The 26,146-nt window shown below is 44.7% G+C and overlaps 1 protein-coding gene across 1 annotated transcript; it reads left to right on the plus strand.

Moving 5' to 3' along the window:
• Positions 1-1,230: 1,230 nt before the first annotated feature.
• On the plus strand, positions 1,231-23,280 carry Oc90 (otoconin 90). The gene is made up of 12 exons (XM_051160542.1): positions 1,231-1,281; positions 4,078-4,252; positions 8,796-8,908; positions 12,224-12,352; positions 12,508-12,549; positions 13,776-13,826; positions 14,355-14,402; positions 15,792-15,845; positions 16,992-17,108; positions 18,003-18,174; positions 21,037-21,143; positions 22,991-23,280. The coding sequence occupies exons 1-12, from the start codon at positions 1,245-1,247 to the stop codon at positions 23,278-23,280; spliced, it is 1,335 nt and encodes a 444-aa protein (XP_051016499.1). The 5' UTR covers positions 1,231-1,244.
• Positions 23,281-26,146: the final 2,866 nt, after the last annotated feature.

The raw sequence follows: 26,146 nt of genomic DNA on the forward strand, positions 1-26,146 counted from the left end.
AGAGATTTGGATCCTGATAGTCAGAGAGTAGCATTGCCCCTGATTGTGAATTCCTTGGGATCTGAGGTCTTGTCTAGGCCTTCAACTACCAGGAAACACCAGGGGTTTCCATGCCACCTCTTTATTTTCTGATATCCACCTACACTGAGTACAGCACATGTATTACAAAACCCATATAGGATTTAACCGGGGGTGGGGGGGGGGTGCAGTATCCTCATTGTCTTCTTGTTTGTCACCTCTCAGCCTTATCCCAACAAGGGACAGTGCGATGTTTGTGCTAACTTTGCTCTCTCTGTCTCTGACTTACTTTCAGGGGGGCATGCTCTGGACACCCCAAACCCCCAAGGATTGCCCCCAGGACTGTCAAAAAACATCAGTAAGAATCCTTTGACTTTTGCCCAGGATGTTGTCTAGGATATTGGCAGAGAAAACAACCCTTCTTCAACATATCCTAGGATCCAGATTGCTTTAGCACCTGCAAGTAGTCACTTAGATGGTACCCAAAAGCATCTTTCTAGCCTCATGCTCTAGTGCTTTCTCAATTGAGCCACATTTCAGTGGAAATTCTGAACTAGACAAGATTATAAATGGTCTGATGCTAAAGGTTTCTGTGGGGACTAAAGCTAAGTTTTAAAATAAAGTGTTTGTATGTAATTAATGAAAAAAATGTGAAAGAGAACAAGGATGGGTATATGTGACCATTTGGAGGGAGGAGAGGGAAGAGAGAAATCATATAATTATAATATAATCTCAAAAAAGAAAAATAATGTTTAAATGCACTCTAGACTTCCTAGTAAGAAAGAAATGGATGACATATTGCAGAGTCCTGGTTTAGTGCTTGTTCTGTGGTAAAGAGAACACTGGGTCCCTGTCACTGTGATTATGTTCATAACTGCACATTTCCCTACTGGATACCCTAAATATTATGTCCATGGGCACAGTGACTTGGTGCCATGCATTTATCCTCCACAGAACTTCTCAATTTAAACATACTACCCCATCTAGAAGTCATTGTTTTCGTTTATAATAATTGAACAAGGTTGCCTAGGAATATTGCTCAAATTTTATCTGTATTGGTTTCCATGGTAACCCATGTTCCAAGAAAGTTAGCTTAAGGTCGAATTTGTTCTTAGAAAAGGAGAAAAGGTTTAACATCTCTGGATAGAAAGAGAAATAGAGGCCAAACCAAGACTCTTAGCTCATGTTTGTCTCCCTTCTACTTAGATATCACATTCTTCAATGGGATGTTCAAAAATGTGGAAAGTGTGGCTGAAATTTTTGGTAAGTCAGATCTGAAGTTGCTTTTATCCGTTGAGTGTTAGGATGGAGTAGGTGTTGGAAGCTGGGAAGAAATCACTGGGTCCTGGTCTGTTTCTGATCTCTATGGCCTCCTCAGCCAACTGTCAACATGTAGCTGGCATCCTAAAAGGGTAGTAATGCTGTGCAAGGTGCATCAGGGGGTCATTATATGCCTTTGTTTTCTGCATTTCCTTGTTCTGGAGAAGGAATGGTATCCCTGTTATACAAGTGTGGCTGCTAAGCCCATGAGAGTTAAGTGGGTTGCTCAAAACTGCAAAGCTAGGAGGGAGACATTTGTCACACTTAGACCTTAGTCCCCTATACTAATGTGCTTTGGTTTCTTCTTCCCAACTAGCAAATACATGTGAATCTTCAAGATCTGAAGGATTGTCACACAATGCATGTGTGTTTCATTTTAATTATATAACTAGTGGGACACCATGAGGGTTACTATTGTCATAAACAAACAATGCCTATTAAATATTGCAATACTGTGATTGGCCCAAGGAAGGCCACTGGAGCAGGCGGTTTGCTTAGAAGAGGCTGGGCATGGTGCCTAAGACTCACTGTGGGCCTTTGAATAAAAATGCGCATCTGTGTAAGCATAGGAGTACACACAAACTTTAGAAAGGTTTTCTAACAACACAGAGTGATTCTTCACTTACTGGTGAGACTTGGTGGAAACAAAACATGAGAGGGGAAGTTTGAACAAGGTAGAAAGAAACCAGAATGGGCAAGCGGGCCTGGTGCTCACAGACTGCATCTCTGGCCCACCAGTTCCTTCCGTAGTCTTGTGCACTCTGAGTGGTAGTGTGGGTCACCGCCTTCAGCATGGAACAGCCTCCTTGTCACAAAAGCAGAGGATGGGGAGATGAAGCCTGAAATTTAGAGCAGAAATGAGGAGTACTCTTCTTACCAGTTTATGCACTGAATGCTTGAAGATAGATCATCAGCTGGTGCCTTGAACCTGTCTCTGATCCTTGGTGTCTTTATCTCTGACGTAGGGGCAGCAGAACAGTGCCTACCCGGCAGGATTTCTGTGAAGTCTATAGCATTGAAGACAAATGCTTTGTTGTATATCACATGCGTGGCCACTCTGAACTATTGTGGCATTGGAAATATCAAGTGCAGTTTCTGGTGCACACTAGATGCTCAAACACTGTGTCTGCAGGCCCTCTCCCTTCTACTTCCTACCCTGGCTCTGGATTTTATAGTATCATCACAGTGCCACTGGAGATTCAGTCAGCAAACTAATAATTCCACACATCATGAAGACATGTTCTAGTTTTTTCTTTTCCTTTTTAATGTATTCTTCTCTCATATAATATATCCCAACCATAGTTTCCCCTGCTTCCTCTTCCCTCAGTTCCTTTCCCCACTTCACATCTCCCCCAAATTTACTTCTCAGTTTCCCTGCAGAGAAAAAAAAGCAGGCCTCCCATGGATATGAACCAAACGTGACATATCAAGTTGCAGTGAGACTAGGCATCGCCCCTCATACTAAGGCTTGGTTAGGCAACCCAAAAGGGTGTCAAAAGCAGGCAAAAGAGTCAGAGACAGCTCCCACTCCCACTGCTAGGGGTCATATAAGCACACCAACCTACACAACATATATGCAGAGGACCTAGGTCAGACCCATGCAGGCTCTGCAATTGTTGCGTCAATCTCTGTTGAGTCCTTATGAGCCCTGGTCAGTTGATCGTGTGGCTGTGTTCTTGTGGTGCCCTTAATCTCACAGAAAGTCTAAGTGTGCCAGGATGAGTGCAGTAGCTGCGCTCAAGTAGCAGACTCCCTGCAGGTTTGCAGTATCTTGCTCTATTGCTGCCCTCCCTGCACATACAGTTTTAGCCGTGGGGCCTCATGGTTGCAATGTAGCTGCTGCAGTTCTAGCCAGTGTATCCACACTTAAAGAAGGAGAAAAGCATAGCTCAAGAAGATTTTTTCTTTTTTGTAATATATGCATGTGTGTGTGTGTATGTGTGTGTGTGTGTATTTGAGTGTACATATTTGCAAGATCTGGGTGCTTATGAATGTTTACAGCACATTGTGTATGTGTCTGGCAAGGCCCAGTAGTGATGTCTGAGTTCTTCCTCAGTTGATCCCTACCTTGTCCTTTGACTCAGGGCAACTCAGTTAAACCCAGAGCTCATTGGTAGGCACAGTCTGGCTAGTGATCCTGCTCTAGGGGTCTGCTGGCTCTGCCCTCTGAGGCTGGAATGACAGGGATCTGCCACACCCACCTGACATTACATGGATCCTGAGGGTGCAAGCAGTTTAGAAGCCAGGCCAACTGCCCAGCCCTGAGTGAATCTTCTTATATGTCTCTACTTCTGGATTGGGAAGCAAATATTTTCTAAAAGCCCCTGAGAAACTCCCTCTTAAGTCTTTTTCAGACAGATCTGGGGGATCTGCTCAACCAGAGCCCAGTTACTGGCATGGAGGTACAGTGTTACCGTCATCAGCAGAGAAAAATAGTGAAATTCATTCAGAAACTTAGCAAACAGGTTTACCTTCCTGAGAACTATTCAGTGCCATTAATAAGGAAGAGACCATGTTTATCAAGTGTGTGTAACTAACATGGCTGGGGCTGCCCATCTGCTTTTGACTGGCTGTACAGCACGCAGAGACTACACTCATGACGTCCCATCAGCCAGGGGCGCAGGAAGTCCAGGGGACAGAGTTCTTCCTGCACTTGGGTTCCCAGGAAGTCCAGGCGACCGAGGTCCTCCTGCACTTGAGTTCTCAGTGCCCACCAGGACCTGCTCTCCCCACCCACAGACTGCCTAGGCTCCCACTTCACCTGGCTGCATGCTGTCTTCACCAACTTCCCTCTGCTGCTCCAGTTTGTGAACAGTATGAGATGTGTGACTGGCCTCTGTCCCAGGGACTTTGAAGACTATGGCTGTGCCTGCAGGTTTGAGATGGAAGGGCTGCCTGTGGATGAGTCCGACAGGTGAGTATGAACCACAAGTGAGCTCACTGCAGTCTAGTGACACCTTGCATGGAACTGGCACCCATCTCTTCACAGTGCAGTGTAACCAGTGATGTTCTTGTGGGCACTTACTGAGAGCCTCTTTTGGCAACACTATATTGCAGGGATGTTCTAAGATGGGGTTCCATGCATTAATGCCACTATGATCCTTCTTGTAAGGCAGATACTTTTGGCCAACCCAGCCCTATGAACTCAAGATACTTTTAGGTAGATCCCAGAAGCTTCATCCAGTGCATTTCTGCCTACTGGAGGAAAAGTGACTATGGAGGTTGCTATTCAACCTACAATAAACACAAACAATAACAACCCATGAGTGCTGTTCTTAAGATAATCAGAACACTACTCCCGCTTTAGTGAAGAACGCAAGAAAATAAACATGGTCTTAAAGATATGCTCCATCCTTATGGACAAGGAAACTGCACATATAAACAAAGTACCAAGACTGGCGATGGCATTAAGCAAGCTTTAACTAAGGTGTGGTCAACAAGTATGGGAATGAGAGGACCAACTATGCTTTTAACTGAAATGGGAAATCTGTTGCTATGTGTTCAAATTCAAGGACTATTACCTACGGCTCAGCAATTACCATTTCTGATCCTTACAGACTAGTTCCTTAACTTGCTTATATTCTACTTTCTTTTTTTCTTTTAGAACATGTTTTATTTATTCTTTTACAAGTTTATATATGTAGATAATGTATCATGATTTTCTGCTTCTTTGAACTCCTCTCTTCCACTCCCTCTTAGGAACTCTCAATTTCCCCTTCCTACCCCCCTAGACACCACCAAGACATCCCACTCCCCACTTTATATTTGCTCCTCTTTTTTTTTTCCCTTTAAAACCCACTGTGGTGGTTTGAATAAGAATGGTTCCCATAGGCTCATATATTTGAATGCTTAGTCACCAGGAAGTAGTGCTATTTGAAAGGATTAGAAGGATTGTGAGGCATGGCCATTTTGGAGTAGATGTGGTCCTTTTCTCATTTTCTTTACTTTAAAAATGAAGGTAATTGTAATGTCTATTTCAGAGTCACTAATTCAGATTAAATGACTAAATATAAACTGCAGGCATTGTGCCTGATTATGAAGTGACCATGAGTATCAGTAACCATGGAGGCAAGACTGGGCTTGTAGAAGCATTAACTGTAGAGATGATAATAGATGTAAGAAGGTAGCTGTAGTAGTATCAGTACTGACCATAATAATGCTAGTGTAACAGTAGCTATAGAAACAGCCATAACACAGGAAGAATGGGGCTAGTACAACAGTAGCAGTGGCTGTAAACATAGCAACAGCAGCCTGGATCTCTATTCTACTCCATGTTTAATACCATATCTCATTGACATTGTCTTTTTCTCAAAATCCATTGTCTTGGGGTATGTACTTTCATCTGTGTGGGCTCACAGAAGACAGGAAGGAATCTATATGGAATCCCCATATTAGACATACCTGCCCTGCCCTGCCCTGGCATTTCTCCTTTAAGGACATCCTTTCTGGTTGTCTTGATTCTCTGCTCTGTAAACCTTGGAGCTTTCCTTTCTAGTACCTGCCACACAGGAGAATGTGAGCACAAGGTCAGTCTTGGACTGTACCCGTCCTCTAAAAATGGAGTGCACCATGCTCTTTCTTTGTGCTCCCAGTACTAATGACCCCACTGATTGAGGAGGTAATTTACCTCTCACTCCTTTTCAGAGCTTAAAAACAAATGAATTTTAAAAAGGAAACACTCTTGGCTGACATAGAATAATAGCTTTGCAGTTAAACTATAAACTATCCCCGCATTCAAAGCTACAGGAGAAGATCCAATTTGTGTTTGGGCCACAGGGCTAGTTTTCCATTTCTAGGAACCATGATCAGGTAGCTGACACTGGGATGGGAAAGGGCTGGCTCTGAAGGGTGAGTGAGGCCAGGGCCATTTCTGAGAACACGTTTTCCTGTCAAGTCCTTCATTCCTGTTTCCTTTCTCTCTTCGAATACCCAGGGAACCTGGAAATCAAATAAATAAAGGAGTCATTCCTCACTGTCTCCTACCCAGAAAGAATGACTGAAGGACCTGTGTCCCCCCACCCCACCCCCCTGGTGGAAGGGTGGGCTAAATCTAATTTCAGTCACGTACATTTGGTCAATAGGGTGGGTGTTTCCAAGTAACATAAAAACCGATTGTTTCCACCGTGAACTTGGACACCTAGATTTTAAAAACAGCGGCAGCTGTTTATTGAAGCAGATGCTGTCTTAATCCTCCTTAGGCAGGATGAAAACATGTACTCACGGTCATCATTCTTGTGCATGCTTTCTTTTTTGCAATATTCTCTATTGACGGCTGGTGAGAGCACTTTAACCTTTAGCTGCAGTGTCACCTTGCTGCATGGCCTTGGCCAGGTTACACAGTTGTGTGTATCAGAGTTCGCATATATAAATGTTTACAGTCATCATCAAGCCAGCTGCACAGCTCTCAGAAGATGGGGAGAGAAGCTATACTTGTCCAGTGCTTGAGCAGGCAGAAGATAGTTCGGACTCCACAAGTGTTAGCTGCGGTAACAAAAGCAGCTAGAAACATCGTCCTCGCTCCCTCTGAGAAAAAGGTATTGATGTCAGGTGTTCTTTTGCCATCCGTTTCAAGTCCTGACCCATCCTGTAGTTCCCACTGTGGCTTCCTAGGCACCACGTCCATTTCTCCCCAGGCCTAGAACTGAGTTCCTGCCTGGGCCCTAGTCTTCAGACTTGTCATCCACAGCAGGCTCAGCAGAGGAGCATTAATTGTAAATGCTCACAACAATCTCTGGAGTGCTCAAAGGTGTCGGCTCTTATTATGAGACTCATGTAAGATTAATTAGGAAAAGAGGGAAGTAACTTGCCTAAGACAAATCCCTAACTTGATGGAGCCAGTCCAGCACCAGAGGCCCAGTCAGCACCTCCCTGCACCCCAAACTTGAACATCAAGGCCACTAGGACATATGGGATCTCATTCTTCCTCTTCCTGTGTCCCAGGTCAGAGAGAGGCATTGGAGAGCCATGCACAACTCTGTCCATATTAAGAACAACAGCAGCTCTGAGACTGAAGTCTGTAAGCCCATCTCCTCTGAAATGCTGTGTCCCTTCCCTGGTCTTCAGACACTGTTGAGTTCTCAAGGAATCAAGCAGGAGCCTCTGAGCCTCCCACACTCTCCTGACATCTGAGGTTTTCTCCATTTATAACCAAAGACTGCAGACTCCCTCAGTTCCTGTCTTCCTCTAGCTCAGATTTGATTCTGTGTTTAGGCTTTGGAAGACCCTGAAACCTATGTCTACATTAACTGTAGCCTATGTCTATACTTCACTCAGGACTGATGTACACTAGATACTCTACTACATCTCTCTGTGTAACCTTACAACAGTCCCTTGGCTCCCTGGGTCCTGAAGGTCTACACACAATGGAAGAAGCTGCATATTCACTTAACTATGTTATCTTTAGTGTTCTTTTTAATGTCATCATCTCACATAATCCAAGGTGCTCCTTACAGACAGTACTTTGACTAACTGATAAATACTTGACTTCTTCCCATCTCTTCTCTTGCTTATCATATGTAGCAATCTCAAATACTTCTCATGGATGTGGTAGGAGAGAGACAGTTTTGCTAGAAACTACCCGTGCTGTAACAGGGCTTGTGCATCTCACACAGGCATCCATATATCAGAGACCCAAAAGCTCTCTAGCTCACTTACTGATGTTGCCACTTTCTCTTTTTTGCATAGTTGCTGGGGTATCTCTTATCTTGACCCTGATCACTCAAAGGTTAATCTGCCCCTTCTTTCTCATCCTCATGGCCTTCTTTTCTTCTTCTCTTTGTCTCATCCCTCTTTTCTTCACTACCCTCCTCTTCCTTCATGAGGCAGAGTTTCTCATATAGTCCACACTAATCTTGAGCTTGTAATCTTTCTGCCTCTTCGGTGCAGGGATGATAAATAGATACTACCATAGCTGACTTCCAGTGTTGGTTTTGGTTGTTTTAGGGGTATTAAACTACTCTGCAAAATGACCTTGGCTTTGTCACTACTGATTATTTTAAGCAAGTAATAGAGCCGCCCCTGACATCTCTAGCAAATGAGGATTTCTTAGAGATGTCAGGTCCTTTGTGAGGCCAAGGAAGAATGACAGAAGCGGATGGGGAGGGGCAACTTCCGCTACTACCACTCACTCAGGTGGATGTGGAATGAATGTGGTGACAATAGCAAAAGTAGCATCCAAAAACAGTACTCAGACAAGGTCTGATACAGGCCCATCTTTACCTTTCCTGGACCATTTTCATACTATGTTCTCCAGTTGAGATACAGATCCATGTGGCTGGCGACAGACACCTGCACATTGCACAGAGGTGATGCACAGTTCCATCTAAAGCATGTAGAATAAGAGCTGGTGTGTGAAACAGATCACCGCCAGGTACCACCCAGGCACCAAGATGATCCCAGCATGCCTGCCCATCTGTACGTAACCATGGTCTCTCTTGATCCTACCTGACCTGCCTCAGCTGCTGCTTCCAGCATCGCAGGTGCTATGAGGAGGCTGTTGAGATGGACTGTCTCCAGGACCCTGCCAAGCTCAGTGCAGATGTGGATTGCATCAACAAACAGATCACATGTGGTGAGCATTTTCAGCCTTCCTAGAGCAGATGCATGAAATACCATTGTGGTCCACAAGGGATCTAACAGCACAGTCAACACCATCAGCTGTGTCATTGTTGGCACTTGGTTGATTGATGTGTTTGTGGTTCACATATAATGTACAATGAATGCTGTCTATGTGTGAAGCAATGGTTTAGTGGAATATTATCTGATTTATAATTTATTTATACTTGCAGTGACTGTAGAAAGTTGTAAGTGGTGAACAATTCACTATTGATGTACTGTGTAACTGGAATAATTCCTGAACTTCTTTTAACTACAGAATGAGGAGGAGAAAACTTTCTTCAAAGAGATGTTATGGTTGGATGGTGGTGGTGCATGGATCTCCATGAGTTCAAGGCCAGCCTGGTCTGTAGAGAGAGTCCAGGACAACCAAGGCTACACAGAGAAACCCTGTCCCAAAAATATCATTATTATATATAAAACAAACAAACAAACAAAGATATGTTATGTTTCCTCCATTATCAGGATCCAGAGGGTCCTAGAAACCTACAAGTAGAACATTATGATAGGCAGATTTGGGCCCAGGGGTCCCACTCAAACTAAGGCACCAGCCAAGGACAACACAGGCGGTAAACTTTAAACCCCTATCCAGATCTAGCCAATGGTCAGAACATTCTCCACAGTTGAGTAGAGAGTGGGATAGGACTTTCTCACGTACTCTGGTGCCTCACATTTGACCATGTCCCCGGGAGGGGGAGACCGGGTGGCACTCAGAGGAAGGACAGCAGGTTACCAAGAAGAGACTTGATACCCTATGAGCATATACAGGGGGAGGTAACCCCCCTCAGGAACAGTCATAGGGGAGGGGAATAATGGGAAAATGGGGGGGAGGGAAGAATAGAAGGATACAAGGGATGGGATATCCATTGAGATGTAACAAGAATAAATTAATAAAAAAATTTAAAAAACAAAACAAAACAAAGAGAGATGTTATGAAATTTAAACTAAACCTGCTTGAGAAAAGGTTAATACATTGGCTGGCATAGAGTAAGAACTCATTGTCATGTGTGGAGGTAGAAATAGAGGTGAGTGGTCAGGCTGCTGGTGGCAGCAGTTTGTAAGAGGCAGATGTATAAGTTGTGTTCCTGTGAAAGCACTTTATCTACCATGTGACCCTAGGAACATTATTTCACATGTCTAAGCAGTCCTGGAAGAAGTAAGGTAGGCAAAGGCACATAGGGGTGAGAGTATATAGCAAGATCAAGTGCTAGACTGAGTCAGTCTCCTGTGTGCCTGCTGTAGACTTTGGTCTTCGTGCACAGCACCTCTGATCTTCCATCCCAAGAACCAGTTAAATGGAAACCAGTTCTCCTGGTCTTCAGGCAAGAGAAGCAAAGTTCTGAGAGACTAAGCAACCTGGCTAAAGTCACAGAGGTGCTCAGCTGCAGAGCTACGCTTTGAATCAAAGTCCCAGTGACTCCCAAGTCAAGATAATCAATTGGTAGAACCTGGAGGACTAACAGGAGATAGAGGGAGACAGTGAAGAAAAGGTGGAGGAGAAGCCAGTGGAAATAGAAAGGGCCATCCATCCATGCATTCTGAAAGCAGATACTGAGTATTCCCCCTGTTCCCCCTCCCACCCACCCCCACCCCAGTGTGAGGCCACTGCGTTCATGAGAGGGGGCCTCCAGACCTTCTGGACTGTTCTCTGGATGGTCAGTGCCTTAGTTACTTTCTTCATCCTCTTGACAGAGTATCTGACAGGAGCACCTTAGAAAGGTTTTAAGTTGGCTTCTGGGTCAGAGCATATAGTCCATGGTGGTGGGGAAGGCACATAGTAGAAGCAAATTGCTGTCATGGCATCAGCAAAACAAAACAGTTGGTTGTATGGCATCAACCTGGAAACAGCACTCAAGCTAGAAGTAAGGCTAGACTATTATCTTATTGTGCTGATTTTTTTCCTGTGGAGGTGGATAAATGTCTATTTACTCCTGAAAGGGCACTAACAACAGACCCAAGAATAATTCTACTCATTTAATTGGGGAACCAATAAATTTAATTAGGGTTTACAGGAACATTGGTAAGTTACAGGTCCTCCACTGATGACATCTCCTTCACCTAGCAGCACTTACCTGCTTCTGTGTCGTAGCAGCCAGAGACAGGGTTTCTTGAAACTGCTGGCTTTCTGGAGAATTTCCTATATGCTCTCCTGGGCAACCTCATCAGCACTCTGTTCATGAACACCGCCTCTTCTCCCTGGAGGAATTTGGCAAGCCCAATATCATGAAAGTCTTGTGGGAATTATCACAGTTGCTCTAATTCCCAAACTGAACCATCCACACCACACCTGGAGGATGGTGGGCCACATAAGACCCCCCAGTGACCTTCCAACCAGTGACCCACTTCCTTTAGCAAGTTCTACCTTCTAAATGTATCATAATCTCCCAAAACAATGCAATCGGTCTGGGACCAAGTAATCAAACACACGATCTTGTGGGTAGTTAGGCACGGCAAACGTGTTAGGTTGTGACAGGAGCTGCAGAGGAAACAAAGGGAGACGGTACACAGTGGGCTGGGTGGCACTCTACTTAAACACTAAGGGTATTAAAAGCTTCTTGAAGCAAAGAGTTGAAGAAGGTGTAAGCAATTCTTACTCTAAGTGTGGGTAAAGAGTGACCAAGCATCACAAAACAGGCTGGAGGGATGGAGTAGGGGACAGAAGGTAGTGGTAAGAAGTGTGGGAAAAGATGTATCCAAGGGGAAATAGAGGTGATAGGCAAAGACAATCTCCCAACACTTCCTGGGTAACTCTGAGAAGTCAGCTAGAGGCTCTGAACCCATAGACATGCTTTCATTGAAGTGTGCTTTATTTTTATTTTTTGTATCCCTAAGGATGGAACTCAGGGCCTCTCATGCACCAGATAAGTGCTCTCTACCACTGAGATACCCTCTGCATCTTACTCTAGGCCTTGACTTATTCTGGATCACTCATGACAGTGGGTGATAGAAATGGCCAGGCTAGTCTGAGGGTCACTGGCATGAGTGGGCTAGAGATGGTGGTAGAGAGTATGCAGAGATGTGGGCAGTCCCCCAAAGTAGACACATGTAAAGCCAGTTCATCAGACTGTTGGGCTGAACATATGTGACACATAGTATGTGTGGGATCCCCCAGGTTGGGTCCACGAAGCCAAAGAGATGACACAATCACTAGAAAGTTGCAGGGGGAGCAAGTTTGGACAAGGCAGATCAGGAGCCTCATGTTGGAGCTACCATTGCCTGTTGGAATTCCAAGTTTGATCTCTCTACCTTGCTCTGCCCTTGCCATATGCAGAGTCCGAGGAACCATGTGAACGCCTACTGTGTACCTGTGACAAGGCTGCTGTTGAATGTTTGGCTCAGTCTGGCATCAATTCTTCCCTGAACTTTCTGGATGCTTCCTTCTGCCTGGCTCAGACTCCAGGTGGGACAACTGGGCCTGAACCTTGAAGTAGCTCGAAGCAGTGGGCAGGAGCTGCAATGTAACCAATGGGACCAAGTATGGCTGGTGTCTTCTGATGCCAATCATCAAAATCCAAGCTTATTGCTCTATCCGCATGCCTATGTGTTTCCTTGCAGAAACAACCAGTGACAAGGCTCCAGTGACACTGCTGCCTAGAGGTAAATTCTCAGCATAGCCATTTCTTTCTGGACTGTAGAGTAGCCATGATGGTAACAGGTAGTACAGGCATCTCCTTCAGTGACTGGCTCACAGAGGCTGAGGTCATCAATAACATTGACTTTGCCTGCCTTTGTTAGGAGACCGGCACACGTATCTGGTATCAAAAGGTGCTAGTGCCAACTCTACCCTTGCTAGTGGGTGGATGTGACTTTTATCCAGTAAGGGTACAGAACCCAGGCCCTTTCTCTCTGTGTAGTGAGAGGGCTGGTACATAATGAGACTGGGGCAGCACCTCAGGCTCAGATGAATACAATTCCCAGTTGCTGAATTCCTGACCCCGTGGTCCCTGCAGTGGGCCCTGTTTCTTCTCCCATCCCATTTCCTCCTTACTTCCCGGAGCCTGAGCAGGAAGCACAGCCTGGCTCGCGTGACTCTGTTAGAAGGAGAGGTTGTGAACATCTAGGGGAACTCTTATATAATTCATAATTCTTACTCTAAAATATGGATCTTATGAAAAAATAAGAGTCAAGTTTATGGCTACCATTCCTTGTTCATCAGAGTTTCTCTACTTTGCTGATACCTTTAGGCATTTGGAATGGGCCCACTGTCACTTTGGCATCTCATTTTTCCTTTCCTCAGGCTACTGTCTCCTTCCTAGAATTAATTATGTAATTTTGTTAAAGGGGCAAGCCACAGAGGATGTGTTGGTGTGTAGTTGTGTGGGTATATGTGGGGAGTGTGCATAGGTGTGGAGATAATACATGCATGTGCGCATGGCCATATATGGCGTGTGTATAGGTGTGAGTGTGTATGTATTAATGGGTGTGATGACATACTTGTATGAATGTGAGGTGTGTACACATACACATATCTCTGTGCATCTTCCACATTCAGTACTCTCAGTGTTTCTATTCTTTCTGCTCTGCCTTCTTACAAGTGTCTTTTCATCGTGGGATGTCTTCTGGGTCCATAGCCTCCTCACTGTTTTCATGTTGTATCTCAGAGAGGCCTCTTCCTCCACCAGAATCTAGAAGCAGCTGTGGTTCTTCCAGAGTCAGGCAGTGCTGGACAGCCCATGCTCCTGGAGGAGTAAGAGAACCTTCAGCTAGAATGGGCAACTCTTCTTAGACCCTTCGTCCCTTGGCCCCTTAGTCTTACTACCCAGCCTACTCAACTTGGAGCTCTTGAGGTTTTAGTTTTGCTGTTGGAGGCTCTCTTTTCCCAGGGGTTCCTGACAAGCCCACAGACACCAGTCAGATAGCCCTGTCAGGAGAAGGTAAGCATGAGCAAACATGTGACCAACCACCCTTGTCCCATTGGTGCCACTCCATACTGGCTTGATGGCATCAGTTCCTCCAGATTTTCCATGCCTGCTTTGTTATGGAATGGAACAATTCCAGAGGTCCTCGTCCTTCCTGAGAAAGGACCTATTTTCTACCCCCTCAGCTTTCTCCTAACCCCCTGTCTTCACCTCTGGAGGATCAGAGGCATGATGCTGCAGGCTGGTATAGATACACTGCTGCAGGTTTGTCTAGATGGGCAACACATATACTTTAATGCACCCTCCGAGTCTTTCTTGGGGTACATTTATGCCAGGAAGTTATGTGTTGCTCATATGAAATTCAGATTTGGTGAGCATCCTAAATATATGGCTGGCTCTCAGTGCAGTCAGTCTATGAAGCCCTCCACAGAGAACTGGAATTTTCCCCTTTCCTTAATCCTTATGCCCAATCTGTTTCCCCGACCATGGCACTCCTTAGGGGCTCAAGCTGATCCACAATAAAGTGGTGTCTCCTTTCCACAGCAGCTGGTGAGACGAGGGCAGACAGACAAACAACATTCTCCAGGACAAGTAAGCAGAAGGAACATACAAGAGGGAGGTGCTGGGCATAGTGGGGAATGCTGCCCAAATCCACATGCTTTATTAGTGGCCACTATTGGACGGGGTCCCTGGGAAAATATGGTACCCATATGCAGAATATGTAGGATGCTGAGACTTAGGAATATTAAGAGTTCTGCCACTCAACCAGAAAAACTTGGTGACCTGTCTTTAGCTCTGAGTTCAATGCAAGCATGACCATCAAACCTAAAAATATCTAGGCCAAATTTTAGTTGCTGAACCCGACTTAACCAGACATACTTCTGGTGATTAACAACCATTTCTTTATTAATAGGTGTAAGCAACTGACAATAATTATTTGCTAATTGCTCAGGATGAATAAGTAAGTGAATACTGGTTGATGGGCAGTGCCACCATTGAAGGTCTCTAGCGTGAAGGCATTAGTTACCAAACCCACACTCTAGATTCTCCCTTGTCCCAGGAATTCTGTTATTATGCCAGGGAAGAGAAGCACTGAGGGTGGTGACACTTGTGCAGGATGTGTCATTTCAGAACTCCTTGGGTCTGAGCCTGTAGATTTTGCTTTGAAAAGAGCAGTTTGCCACAGCAGAGGATGGCTCAGGTGTCCCTTTGATGTGGCAACTGTGTTCACTGAGTCAGCTTCAAAGCCTGAGTTTTATGCAAAAGTACCATGGTCTGGACCCACAAGTACGTTAAGTTGAAGTCTGTATTTCCCTTTCTTTACACTGGTTTTGTCTCCATCTCTCTTCTTTATGGTACTGGGGAAAGTGAAGTTGGAACTTAGCGTAATGCCAGAGTCTCAGCCTCAGGGCATGACTTTCATCTCACCACTGCCTAACGTCATAAAAAAAAATTCTTAACTCTTCTGATATGTCTGTGTTCTCACCTCTGAAAGAGAAATGAGCAGGAGACCCCTACTTGTGAGCTGCCATTAAGTGACTCAGAAGCGTCACATCCTTGCTGTCTTATCACTTGGAACACAGTAGGAGCTTTGTAAGAGTTAAGAAGAACTCATCTCACAAAAAACCCATGGCTCAACTGCTCTCCTAGAGCCAGCAGCACCATGCAATTCCACTGCCCCACTCGGCCTCCTGCTTTGTTTAAAATACATGATTTTGTTCTTTCAGGATTCCCCCCCCCCCACTTCCAATTTCTGCATAATACACAGTCTCAAAGCTTTTCTGCAAATTCCCCTGCCTTGCAAGCTGCTAGAGCATTTGCCAGCAAGCATGTCTGGGGGTTCCCTTTGGTCCCCTAGTGATCCTGATAGTATCAGTGGGAAGAGGGTCAAGTCAGTCCAGGCCCAGTGCTATGCGTCTGGAGACCAAGGCATAAAGGGCAAGGCTGACACTCATTCTGTCTGTCTTCTTTTAGGGGCAGAGTCTGTCCGAGATCTGGAAGATGTAGAAGCTGCTAGGACTACATCAAGTCCAGGTAAGCACATATGGTTCCCTCTGCCTTTGCATATATAAGCTTGTGAGATCCATGCATTCCAATTGAGCCACAGACCAGGCCCTAAATGGAAGAAATAATTGAACACCACATGTCTCTACATTCCTCCATAAAGTAAACATGTGGAATTTAAAGACACATTAGCAAGAAGCAATGGGAAATTCTCAGGTGAAGACAGGTTCATGAAATTACGTTTAGTCTCCCATTTCAAATCAATTGTCATCCCATTATGTAAAGCCAGATGCTTTTAGATTTCTGGTATTTTCTAGTAGCCTCACGTATTAGTTAGTTTTCTATTGCTGCGATAAAACACCATAACCAAGAAAACTTATACAAGGAAAGAGTTTATTTTGGGCTTAAAATTTCAGAGTGCTAGAGTTCATGAAAACAGAGTAGAGGGTGCAGGTGGTAGGTGGCGGCAGCAGCAGCTGAGAGCTCACATTTCAAACAGCAAGCAGGAAACAGAGCGAACTCAAAATTGAGCCTACCCCCAGTGACACATCTCCTCTTAAAGGCCACAGGTTCTAATCCTCCAATTCTAAGTATTCAAACATATGAGCCTTTAGGGGGCCATTCTTATTCAAACCACATTACCCTGCCCCAAGCAGCTTTACTGGGAAAAGGATGCTATCGGGCAGTCTGGCAAGTTGCCTGAAGGATCTTCACATAATTTTAAACATGATGAAAAGCAGCTGCAGTATTTAAACGAGAAGGTCAAAGGTTCAAGGGCTTAGGGGGAGTTCTGCTTGCTATGTGGCATCTTACTTTTTCTGTCCTTCTCTTTGCCTCTACTTGTTATGAACACTACTTGGGTACTAGGGCAGGTGTGCAATTGTAAACATAAAACAATCTCAGGCCTGAAAGTTCACCACACTTCTCATGCATGAGCTGACATGTAGGTGGGGTAACATGTACACAGGCTCCTGGCAGTGTAAGTCTGGCAACTCAGTGACACTCATATAGAATTCTCGAGTCTCTAAGAATTTGCCTCTGTGTGTGCAAACACAATGTGCACTCTCCTTATATGTCTGTGCTCTGAGAGTCTCTGCATTTGCCTTTGACTATGCACTCATCTGCAAATGTCTCTGAGTGACTCTAACTCTGAACCATCAAGTTGTATATTTTCAGGATCTGCAGAGATTGATGCCATTGCTAAAGGTGCGACCCATGTCTCTGCTGGCACGAAACCACTGAGGTTGGAAGTATCATCTGTTGACAATGGGTCTCAAGAGACAACTGGAAAAGGTAGGTGAAAGCCAGCATTCTGGAGTGTCTGGCCTCCCTGTCCTTGGAATCTTATATCTAGCTTTTAGGCTACCTTATAGACTGTGACCGTCTCCTGTTGACACAACTAGAAGGCAAACCCCCTTTACTAGACAAGCTCTTTGAGACTCAAAGGTGCAAAACTTACCTTTTCCCCTCAGCTGCTATGAGGCTGAGTCTGGGCAAGAACCAGGGTTTTCTTCCCCTACCCGCATCCCTGACTCTGTTCCCACATCACTCTGCTTCTACTGGCCCAAAAGACAGGATCTTGGCTGCCTCCACATTATGTGTGGGTAGAAAACTAGAACGATGAAGCACGTGGGTACTAATGACCATTTTGTCTTTCTTCCCTTAGAAGCCTTCCAAAAGGACTTGCACTTGGGAAGAGCCCCAGCCAGTAGGACACATCTGGGTGGGCCCCCAGTGGTGTCCAGTGCAGAGCTGTGGAGAATACATAGAAAAGCTGTAGGCAGATGAGGAAGAGTATGAGGAGAGACAGAGGGACAGAGAGACAGAACCAGAGTGAGAAAAAATAGGGCTTTGAAATGCAACACTAGGTTTGCTAACTTGTTGTGTCCCCAAAGCCTAAGAGGACAGCTAAGGCCCTGCAGGCTGCTAGGCTCTTCTCAACAATACAGTGTGGCCCATGGGGCAACTTTGGTCCTGACAAGCCCCATTCTTTATGGAGATTTACTAAGGAATTCAGTAGAACATCAGAAGCCAAGCTGAAGAGGAGCTGTTCTCTGAAAGAAAGAGAACAAAGCACAGAGGAGAGGTGATATGAGATCCTCCCAAAGTAGTTCTCATACAATGTGGAACACCACTCCTCTTTGGAACTCTGCACTAGCTCTCCTGAGAGTCTGTGTTCTTGCCCAGCCTGTGACAGATTAGCCTTCCTGCATCTGAGTGATGGCGATAATGTGCAGGCCATGCTGCAGCTTGGAGAGATGCTCTTCTGTCTAACATCCCACTGCCCAGAGGAATTTGAATCTTATGGCTGTTACTGTGGAAGAGAAGGAAGAGGAGAGCCAAGGGACACCCTGGATAGGTATGGATGGGAAAGGGTGGTGCACAAATGGCAAAAGAAATTGCTAGCTTCTGTAAGAACCCTCATCTGCATTGGGCTTTACATCAAGTCTCTCAAAGAGCGGGCTCTGCTCTGGACATCTGTTCTCACTTAGGATGGCATGATAGGATTACAGACCAACTTACCCCATGAGCAGCCGAGATTAGCTATTCATCTAGCAAAGGTACAAGTCTGGCTGAGCCAGATTTCTTGATGTTTCATTACAACCAAAGGCTACCTACCCTGCATCCTAGAAAGGCTAGCTTGCTAACACACATCAGATGACTCTAGACTGGCCCTGTCTCATGCACATGACTGTCTTGTGCAGTGGCCCACATAGAGAATGGAGGTCTGCATTTGGTTAACTCAGACAAAAGCAACATTTAATCTACACTCTTGCCCTTTAAGTGTATTTGATGAATTTCATAACCACCACTCTTCAGGTCCACACATCCATTTACATACATACACATTTAGCATACATCTCTGGGGACTTTTTTATGTGCCAGGCATCAAGCAAGGTAGTAGACATGCAAAAATGACTATATCTAAGCAAAAAAAAAAAAAAAAAAAAAAAAAAAAAAAAAAAAAAGCACCTCTTATGCACAAGAGAAGATTTCACAGTAAAAGAGACAAAAATAGATAAAATAAGTAATTACATGGGATTCACCCTTAGTTGAAAGATTACAAGAGCAGCACAGTTGATAGGATCTGGAAGACTGATTACTAGTTTGCTCATCCATTCACTCATCCACTCATCATCTACCCATCTATCCATCCATCCATACACCCAAACACTCACCATTTACCAATCCATCCATCCACCCATCTATCCATCATCCACCCATCCATCCACCTACTCATCCACCCACCCACCCATCCATCCATACATCCACCCACCCAACCATGCATCCACCCATTATCCACCTGTCCCCCCATCCTCCTATCTTAGTGCTTTCCACTAAGATTGCTTCTTCTTTTTCTACTTTATGGTCACTCAGGCTGTCAGTGAAGGAAATCAAGGGACAACCCCCAAAAGAACTTCCCACAAGATGATCCTCCTGAAATTTTAATTGTAGCAGTCAAAGCTGCAACACAGTAAAGATAATGCTTATATAATGAGGTTCCACAGCATGCCCTCTGTCCTCCATGACAGAAGGAGCTTGAATAGTGTCAAGATTCCAGAATACACAGAACTTTTCAGTGAGATAATGAAGACAGGAATATGGCCAGCAGCAGCCACTATGTCCTATTAAATCTCATGGGGAAAGTTGGGGCAATTTTGGAGGTACTTTCTGATCACTGGCCATATTTCATCAAAATATGAAATTTGAGTGGTTGGGAATAATAAATTCCTGACACTGACAAGAAGAAATTAAAACACAAAAGCGATAGGTGAAAACTCTGAATGGCAGTTTGTCACACTGGTGGCATGTTGTACAAGACTACAATCTCACTGCCATGTATTCTGTAAGTCACAAGCAGATGATTTGCATGAATATGTTGCCCATTTACAATTCCTAATGACACTGACTTTAGATTGCAACTATTGTGTTCATTTTTTACCCCATCCCTGTAACCTTGGGAAATACACGTTAGACAGCATGGCTCCACTGTAATGGTAGCTGAAAATGGGGCAGACACTGACCTCAGCTATTGTGTAATGTGAGCGAGTGTCACTCTTCCCGGCAACAGAATTGGTAAAGCTGCTGTGTGGCTAAGAACAGGTTACAAGTCTGATCACCCTTGGTTGGGCTGTGGTCTACAGGAAGGAGGAAGTGATTGAAAGGCACCATTAACACTCACACTAACCCAAGGAGGCAGCTTCATTACTTCTACTTCACAGAGGAAACAACCTAGGTGAAAAGCAGAAGAAAGTGGGAAAGCAGGGATATGGTCTAAGGACAGCATTACCTTAGACCTGAAACGTCGTCTCAGCTAGCCAGTGAAGTTTAGGCGTCTGTGGATAGTAAAAAGAGAACACAGGAAAGGAATTGTAGACCTGTATTGCCTGACAACTTCTCTAGGGTTCTACAGACATCATCTGGCCAAGGACGACACTGGAGATCCTGATACATCAGGCTGGATAGGTGGATCTGAACAGAAGACATTGACTCTTTCACTTGTTTACTTAGGCCCTGCTTCATGCTAGGTCTTTATGCTGGGTGCATGTCTTCACAGCTCCCATGTTCTTTAAGGTTGAGGGTTAAAAATGTGACCTCTGGGTATGAAAAGTATTCTATTGTGTAGAAGGTTGGATGGAGTGGGATCACTGTTTTGACATGGAACATCTATCTGTGCAAGCTGAAGAGGCACCCTTATTGAAAAATACTTTGCTGGGCTTGGTGGTGCATACCTTTAATCCTAGCACTTGGCAGAGGCAGGAGGATCGCTGTGAGTTCGAGGCCAGCCTGGTCTACAAAGCAAGTCCAGGACAGCCAAGGCTAACACAAAGACACCTGGTCTTGAAAAACCAATACATAAATAAATAAGTAATTAAATAAGTAAATTAATTAAATTAAATTAAATAAAGAGAAACCTTTTATTCCCATCTGGTGGAAAGGTGCAGTACTGAGTGTATTTGCCGTCAAGTCATAATAAAAGAAAATGTGGAAATTCAGGTATACACAATGGAGTTGATGCTATCGATGGATGTTGGAGGCAGCCTCTGGTGCTGTACACAACCTGAACAGCCTTGAGGTGTATAGTAGCCAGCCTCATGTACTCTGATAAATGAGCCTCTGGCAAATCTCAGTACCACATGCAGTGTGGAGAAAAAAGACCTCATGAAGGGTTCTGGATCAGTGAAGAACTCTGGGAAATAAAAGGTTTCCTTGGTCTTAGGTGCTGCTCGTCCCATCACTGCTGTTTGGAGCAGGTGAGACAGCTGGGCTGCCTGCCTGGGAGGCGTTCTCGGTCATCTGTGGTATGTGAAGATCACACACCCAAGTGTAAGTGTGGTTGCTGGCTAGAGTCATGTTTTTTGCGTCTGCATGCTGGCTGGAACTGGGCTACAGATACTTACCCTAGGACATATTCATCTGTACTATGATCTCATGTTCTTCACGTTGAGACATGCCTTTACATTCCTTTCCATAGATGAGGGGCTCATGGTCTAGAGCCTGAGTCAGCTAATTGATGACTTCAGTTGCCTGTGCCTATTGAGCCCATGCTGTGGCTGTTCTAAGACTTTTAAAGGCAGTTAATACTCAAGTAGTCAAAACTCTATTGCTTTTTCTATTCCACAGAGGAAACAAACGATGCTCACCATCAGACAGGCAGAAGGAAGTGGGAGAGGCGCCATCTGAGCTGCAAAATAGCATTGTCTCAGGCCTGGAACCTCTGCTTAGCTATCCACCGGTTTTAAAGTATTCTGCCTTCTCCTAATAAGCAGACCCTATTCTAATTTAATTACCTAAAGAATGTCAGGAAGGAGAAGGATGGATGGCTCTGGGTGAAGGTGGGCCTAGCCCACAGCTCCGCTCCTCCCCATATATCCCACAGAGACAATGTGTAAAGCCCCACACCCATGAGCATCAGCCCTGAGCACGTGCAAAGTCCCCTTAAAACTGGCTCCTGTGGACACTTTGCTCAGCAATGGATGTGCTTTCCCTGGACTGCTCTGCCCAGGGAGTTCCAAAAGTGCTCAGCAAGGCTTTCTCCTCATTTTTAACTGGGGAAGCTACCAGATGGACCTATTTTCCTCCTTGCCCTTCTACATGCCATGCACTGCACATGGATTTCCATGACACCCTGCTTGTGCCATAATTAATGGGACTGCTTACCTGTCACTCACTGATTCAGTTTTCCACTTAGGCAATAAACCTTCACTGGGAACTATAGAAATAACTGTGAGAAAATATCTGAGAATAATCAATTTTTAACAAAAGACAGATTGGCTTATGGGTTCAGTCCATGACCATTTGCCCCTACTGCTAAGAACTTATGTGGAAGCAGAACATCATAGCAACAATGCTCACGTTACCCAAGCAGAGGGTGGGGAGATGGATGGATGGAGGCCAGGTATGAAATATACCCTTATGGAGTATGTGTACACACACACACACACAAAAAAACCAACCACACACACACACACACACACACACACACACACAGATTTTTCTCCACTTAGCCCCACTGCCTTGATTTTATCACCTCCTAATGCCATGCAATTACAAATTCATCTATGTGCATATTAATTCACTTATGAGGTCAGAGCTTTCAGGATCTAATCACCCCAAATCGCATACCTTGAAACCAGGCCTTTAGAACAAGCCTTGGGAAAGCATTTAAGACTCAGCCTGTAACAATAATCAATGTGTGACCCTTGCCTCAAATTGCTCACAGCCTGGAAGGAAAACAGGAAGTGGTCGCTCGGCCAGCAGGCAGTGAAGTTGTCTTGGGTATTGAGGACTTTTACTTCAGGGACTGCAGTGAAGACTAGAGAATTGAGAGGCAGTCAGGAGAGGCAGTGAGATGAGAGTGACAGGAGGCTAACAGGTTCTGAGGTGGCATGGGTGTTCCATGGTTTCCTGGAGTACCTAAGAGTACCCTTAAAAAGAGAAAGCGAGCCAGAAAGTGGTAAGGGTGCAAGGTGAATCTGGAGACTGGCCTCAGATGAGAAACACAATGGGCTACTTTCTAGCAGGAGGAACAGGCTAGACCAGTAGGAACAGTACACACCAGATACCAGAGGAACTGTGCAAGATGGGGTCTGGAAAAGGGCATGACTGTGGTTTGGCCAAGTGGCTTTATGTGCCCTACCTGGTGTTCCACATCTGCTCCTGTTCTTCCTAAGGTGTGGGGCAGAGCCTGTGTGAGAAGCTACTATGTGCCTGTGACCAGACAGCAGCCGAGTGTATGGGCTCTGCCTTCTTTAACCAAAGCCTCAAGTTACCAGACGCACCCGAGTGCCAAGGCAAGCCCATATCCTGTGAGGATGGCATGCTCGGGGGGAACTTGGCCTCTTCTGTGGGCTCCAGCTCTGAGGAGAACAGTGAGGAAGCCACACCCCAGATGGAACACCTAAGAAGATTTCTGGAGAAGCCTCCTGGTCCATCAGGGACCAGGCCCCTCAGTGGAAGATGAGATGGTGCGCGCCGGCAGTTCTGAGCTGCCTGAGCTCTTTGACCCTTAGTTCTGGCCATAGGAGCCTTAGCAGAAGCTCCAATGGAGTAGAGACAGACAGCCCCTTACCCATAAGCCTCCTGAAACTTGTCAGTAGACAAATGTCTGGAGAATAAATGCAGATGACATTACTCCTTTTCTTCCTGTAGTTCATTATGGATGTTCAATAAATTCTCCGTGTCATGCAGCTCGTGTCATGTTTAAGAGCAGCCTCTGCATATATATGGGCGCTTGAGTAGCTTGCAAAGATGAGATGACAGAAACAATGTGGGCAATGACCGGATTTCCCAACGTCTAACAGCTACTCTTCATTTGTTAGAAAGTAAGAGAGTATGGCCGCCCACGGTTGCCAGTGTCCCACTAATTATGACAGTGCTTCTGTATGGGTCAGATACTCCTGTTACCCTTATTAGGGGAACAGCTGTGAAGCACAGCCATCGTCATGATAAACCAGCCATCAGGATCCTTGGCTTTAAGGCCTTTTCTTTCTTTTTTCTTTTTTTTTCTTTTTTTTTTTTTTTTTATTAATTTATTCTTGTTACATCTCAATGTTTATCCCATCCCTTGTATCCTCCCATTCCTCCCCCCCCCCATTTTCCTATTATTCCCCTCCCCTATGACTGTTCCTGAGGGGGATTACCTCCCCCTATATATTCTCATAGGGTATCCAGTCTCTTCTTGGCTACCTGCTGTCCTTCCTCTGAGTGCCACCAGGTCTCCCCCTCCAGGGGACATGGTCAAATGTGAGGCACCATAGTGCGTGAGAAAGTCATATCACACTCTCCACTCAACTGTGGAGAATATTCTGACCATTGGCTAGATGTGGGAAGGGGTTTAAAGTATTGTCCTTGGCTGGTGCCTTAGTTTGAGCGGGACCCCTGGGCCCAAATCTGCCTATCATATTGTTCTACTTGTAGATTTCTAGGACCCTCTGGATCCTTTTATTTTGCTATTCTCCATGCATCTCTCATTTAGAGTCCCAATAGGATGCCTTCCCCTCTGTCCCAGTTTCCTGGTAGGGTGAAGGCTTTCGTGGGACATGCCCCTTGGGCTAGTATGCGATATAAGTGAGTATATACCATTTGATTCTTTCTGCTTCTGGGTTACTCACTCATTATGATTCATTTCTAGCTCAATCCATTTATCTTACAATTTCGGGAATTCCTTGTTTTAATAGCTGAGTATTATTCCATAGTGTATATGTATCACAGTTTCTTTATCCACTCTTCTACTGAGGACACTTAGCTGTTTCCATGTTCTGGCTATTATGAATAAGGCTTGCTATGAACATGGTTGAGCAAATTTCTTGTTGTGTGCTGGAGCATCTTCTGGGTATATTCCAAGGAGTGGAATAGCTGTGTCCTTGAGGAAGCCCTATTCCATTTTTCTGAGATAGCACCAGATAGATTTCCAAAGTGGCTGTACTAGTTTGCATTCCCACCAGCAATGAAGGAGTGTTCTCTCTCCCCACATCCTCGCCAGCATGTGGTGTCGCTTGAGTTTTTGATCTTAGCCATTCTGATGGGTGTAAGATGGAATCTCAGAGTTGTTTTGATTTGCATTTCCCTGATGACTAAGGAGGTTGAGCATTTCTTTAAGTGTGTCTCAGCCATTTGACACTCCTCTGTTGAGAATTCTGTTTAGTTCCAAGCCCCATTTCTCAATTGGGTTATTCGGTTTGGTGGTGTTTAATTTCTTGAGTTCTTTATATATTTTGGATATTAGACCTTTGTCAGATGTAGGGTTGGTGAAGATTTTTCCCAGTCTGTAGGCTGTCACTTTGTTCTCTTGACAGTGTCTCCTGCCTTACAGAAGCTTCTCAGCCTCATGAGGTCACATTTATTAATGGTTGACATTAAGGCCTGGGCTGTTGGTGTTCTGTTCAGGAAGTTTGTCTCCTGTGCCAATATGTTCCAGGCTCTTTCCCACTTTTTCCTCTAAGTGGCTTAGTGTCTCTGGTTTTGTGTTGAGGTCTTTAATCCACTTGGATTTGAGTTTTGTGCAAGGTGACAAATATGGGTCCAGTTGCATTTTTTTACACATAGACCTCCAGTTAGACTAGCACCATTTGTTGAAGATGCTATCCTTTTTCCATTGAATGGATTTGGCTTCTTTGTCAAAAATCAAGTGACCATATGTGTGTGGATTCATATCTGGGTCTTCGATTCGATTCCACTGATCAACCAGCCTGTTGCTGTGCCAGTACCATGCTGTTTTAATTACTATTGCTTTATAGTACAGTTTGAAATCAGGTATGGAGATTCCTCCGGAGCACCTTTTATTGTACAAGATTGTTTTAGCTATTCTGGGTTTTTTGTTTTTCCATATGAAGTTCAGAATTGAACTTTCAATGTCTTTAAAAAATTGTGTAGGTATTTTGATAGGGATTGCATTAAATCTGTAGATTGCTTTTGGTAGGATGGCCATTTTTACTATGTTAATTCTCCCGATCCATGAGCAAGGAAGATCATGCCATCTTCTCAGGTCACCTTCAATCTCTTTCTTCAGAGTTTTGAAATTTTTTTCATACAAGTCCTTCACTTGCTTAGTTAGGGTAACTCCTAGATATTTTATATTGCTTGTGGCTAATGTGAAGGGTGTGGTTTTCCTAATTTCTTCCTCTGCAAGCTTGTCATTTGTGTATAGGAAGGCTACAGACTTTTTCGAGTTAATTTTGTATCCAGCCAATTTGCTGAAGGTGTTTATCAGCTTTAGGGGTTCTCTGGTGGAATTTTGAGGGTCACTTATGTACACTATCATATCATCTGCAAAGAGGGATAATTTGACTTCCTCCTTTCCCATTTGGATACCCTTGATCTCCTTTTGT

Source organism: Acomys russatus, chromosome 17, assembly GCF_903995435.1.
Source record: "Acomys russatus chromosome 17, mAcoRus1.1, whole genome shotgun sequence".
Taxonomy (NCBI): Eukaryota; Metazoa; Chordata; class Mammalia; order Rodentia; family Muridae; genus Acomys; species Acomys russatus.

Bases quoted from the DNA above. Each gene is read 5' to 3' on its own strand.
- Oc90 (XM_051160542.1), top strand. From the start codon at position 1,245: ATGTTCAAAAATGTGGAAAGTGTGGCTGAAATTTTTG. The intron at 4,253-8,795 runs GTGAGTATGAAC...GACCTGCCTCAG, and splicing joins CCTGTGGATGAGTCCGACAG to CTGCTGCTTCCAGCATCGCA. The intron at 15,846-16,991 runs GTAAGCACATAT...GTATATTTTCAG, and splicing joins TAGGACTACATCAAGTCCAG to GATCTGCAGAGATTGATGCC.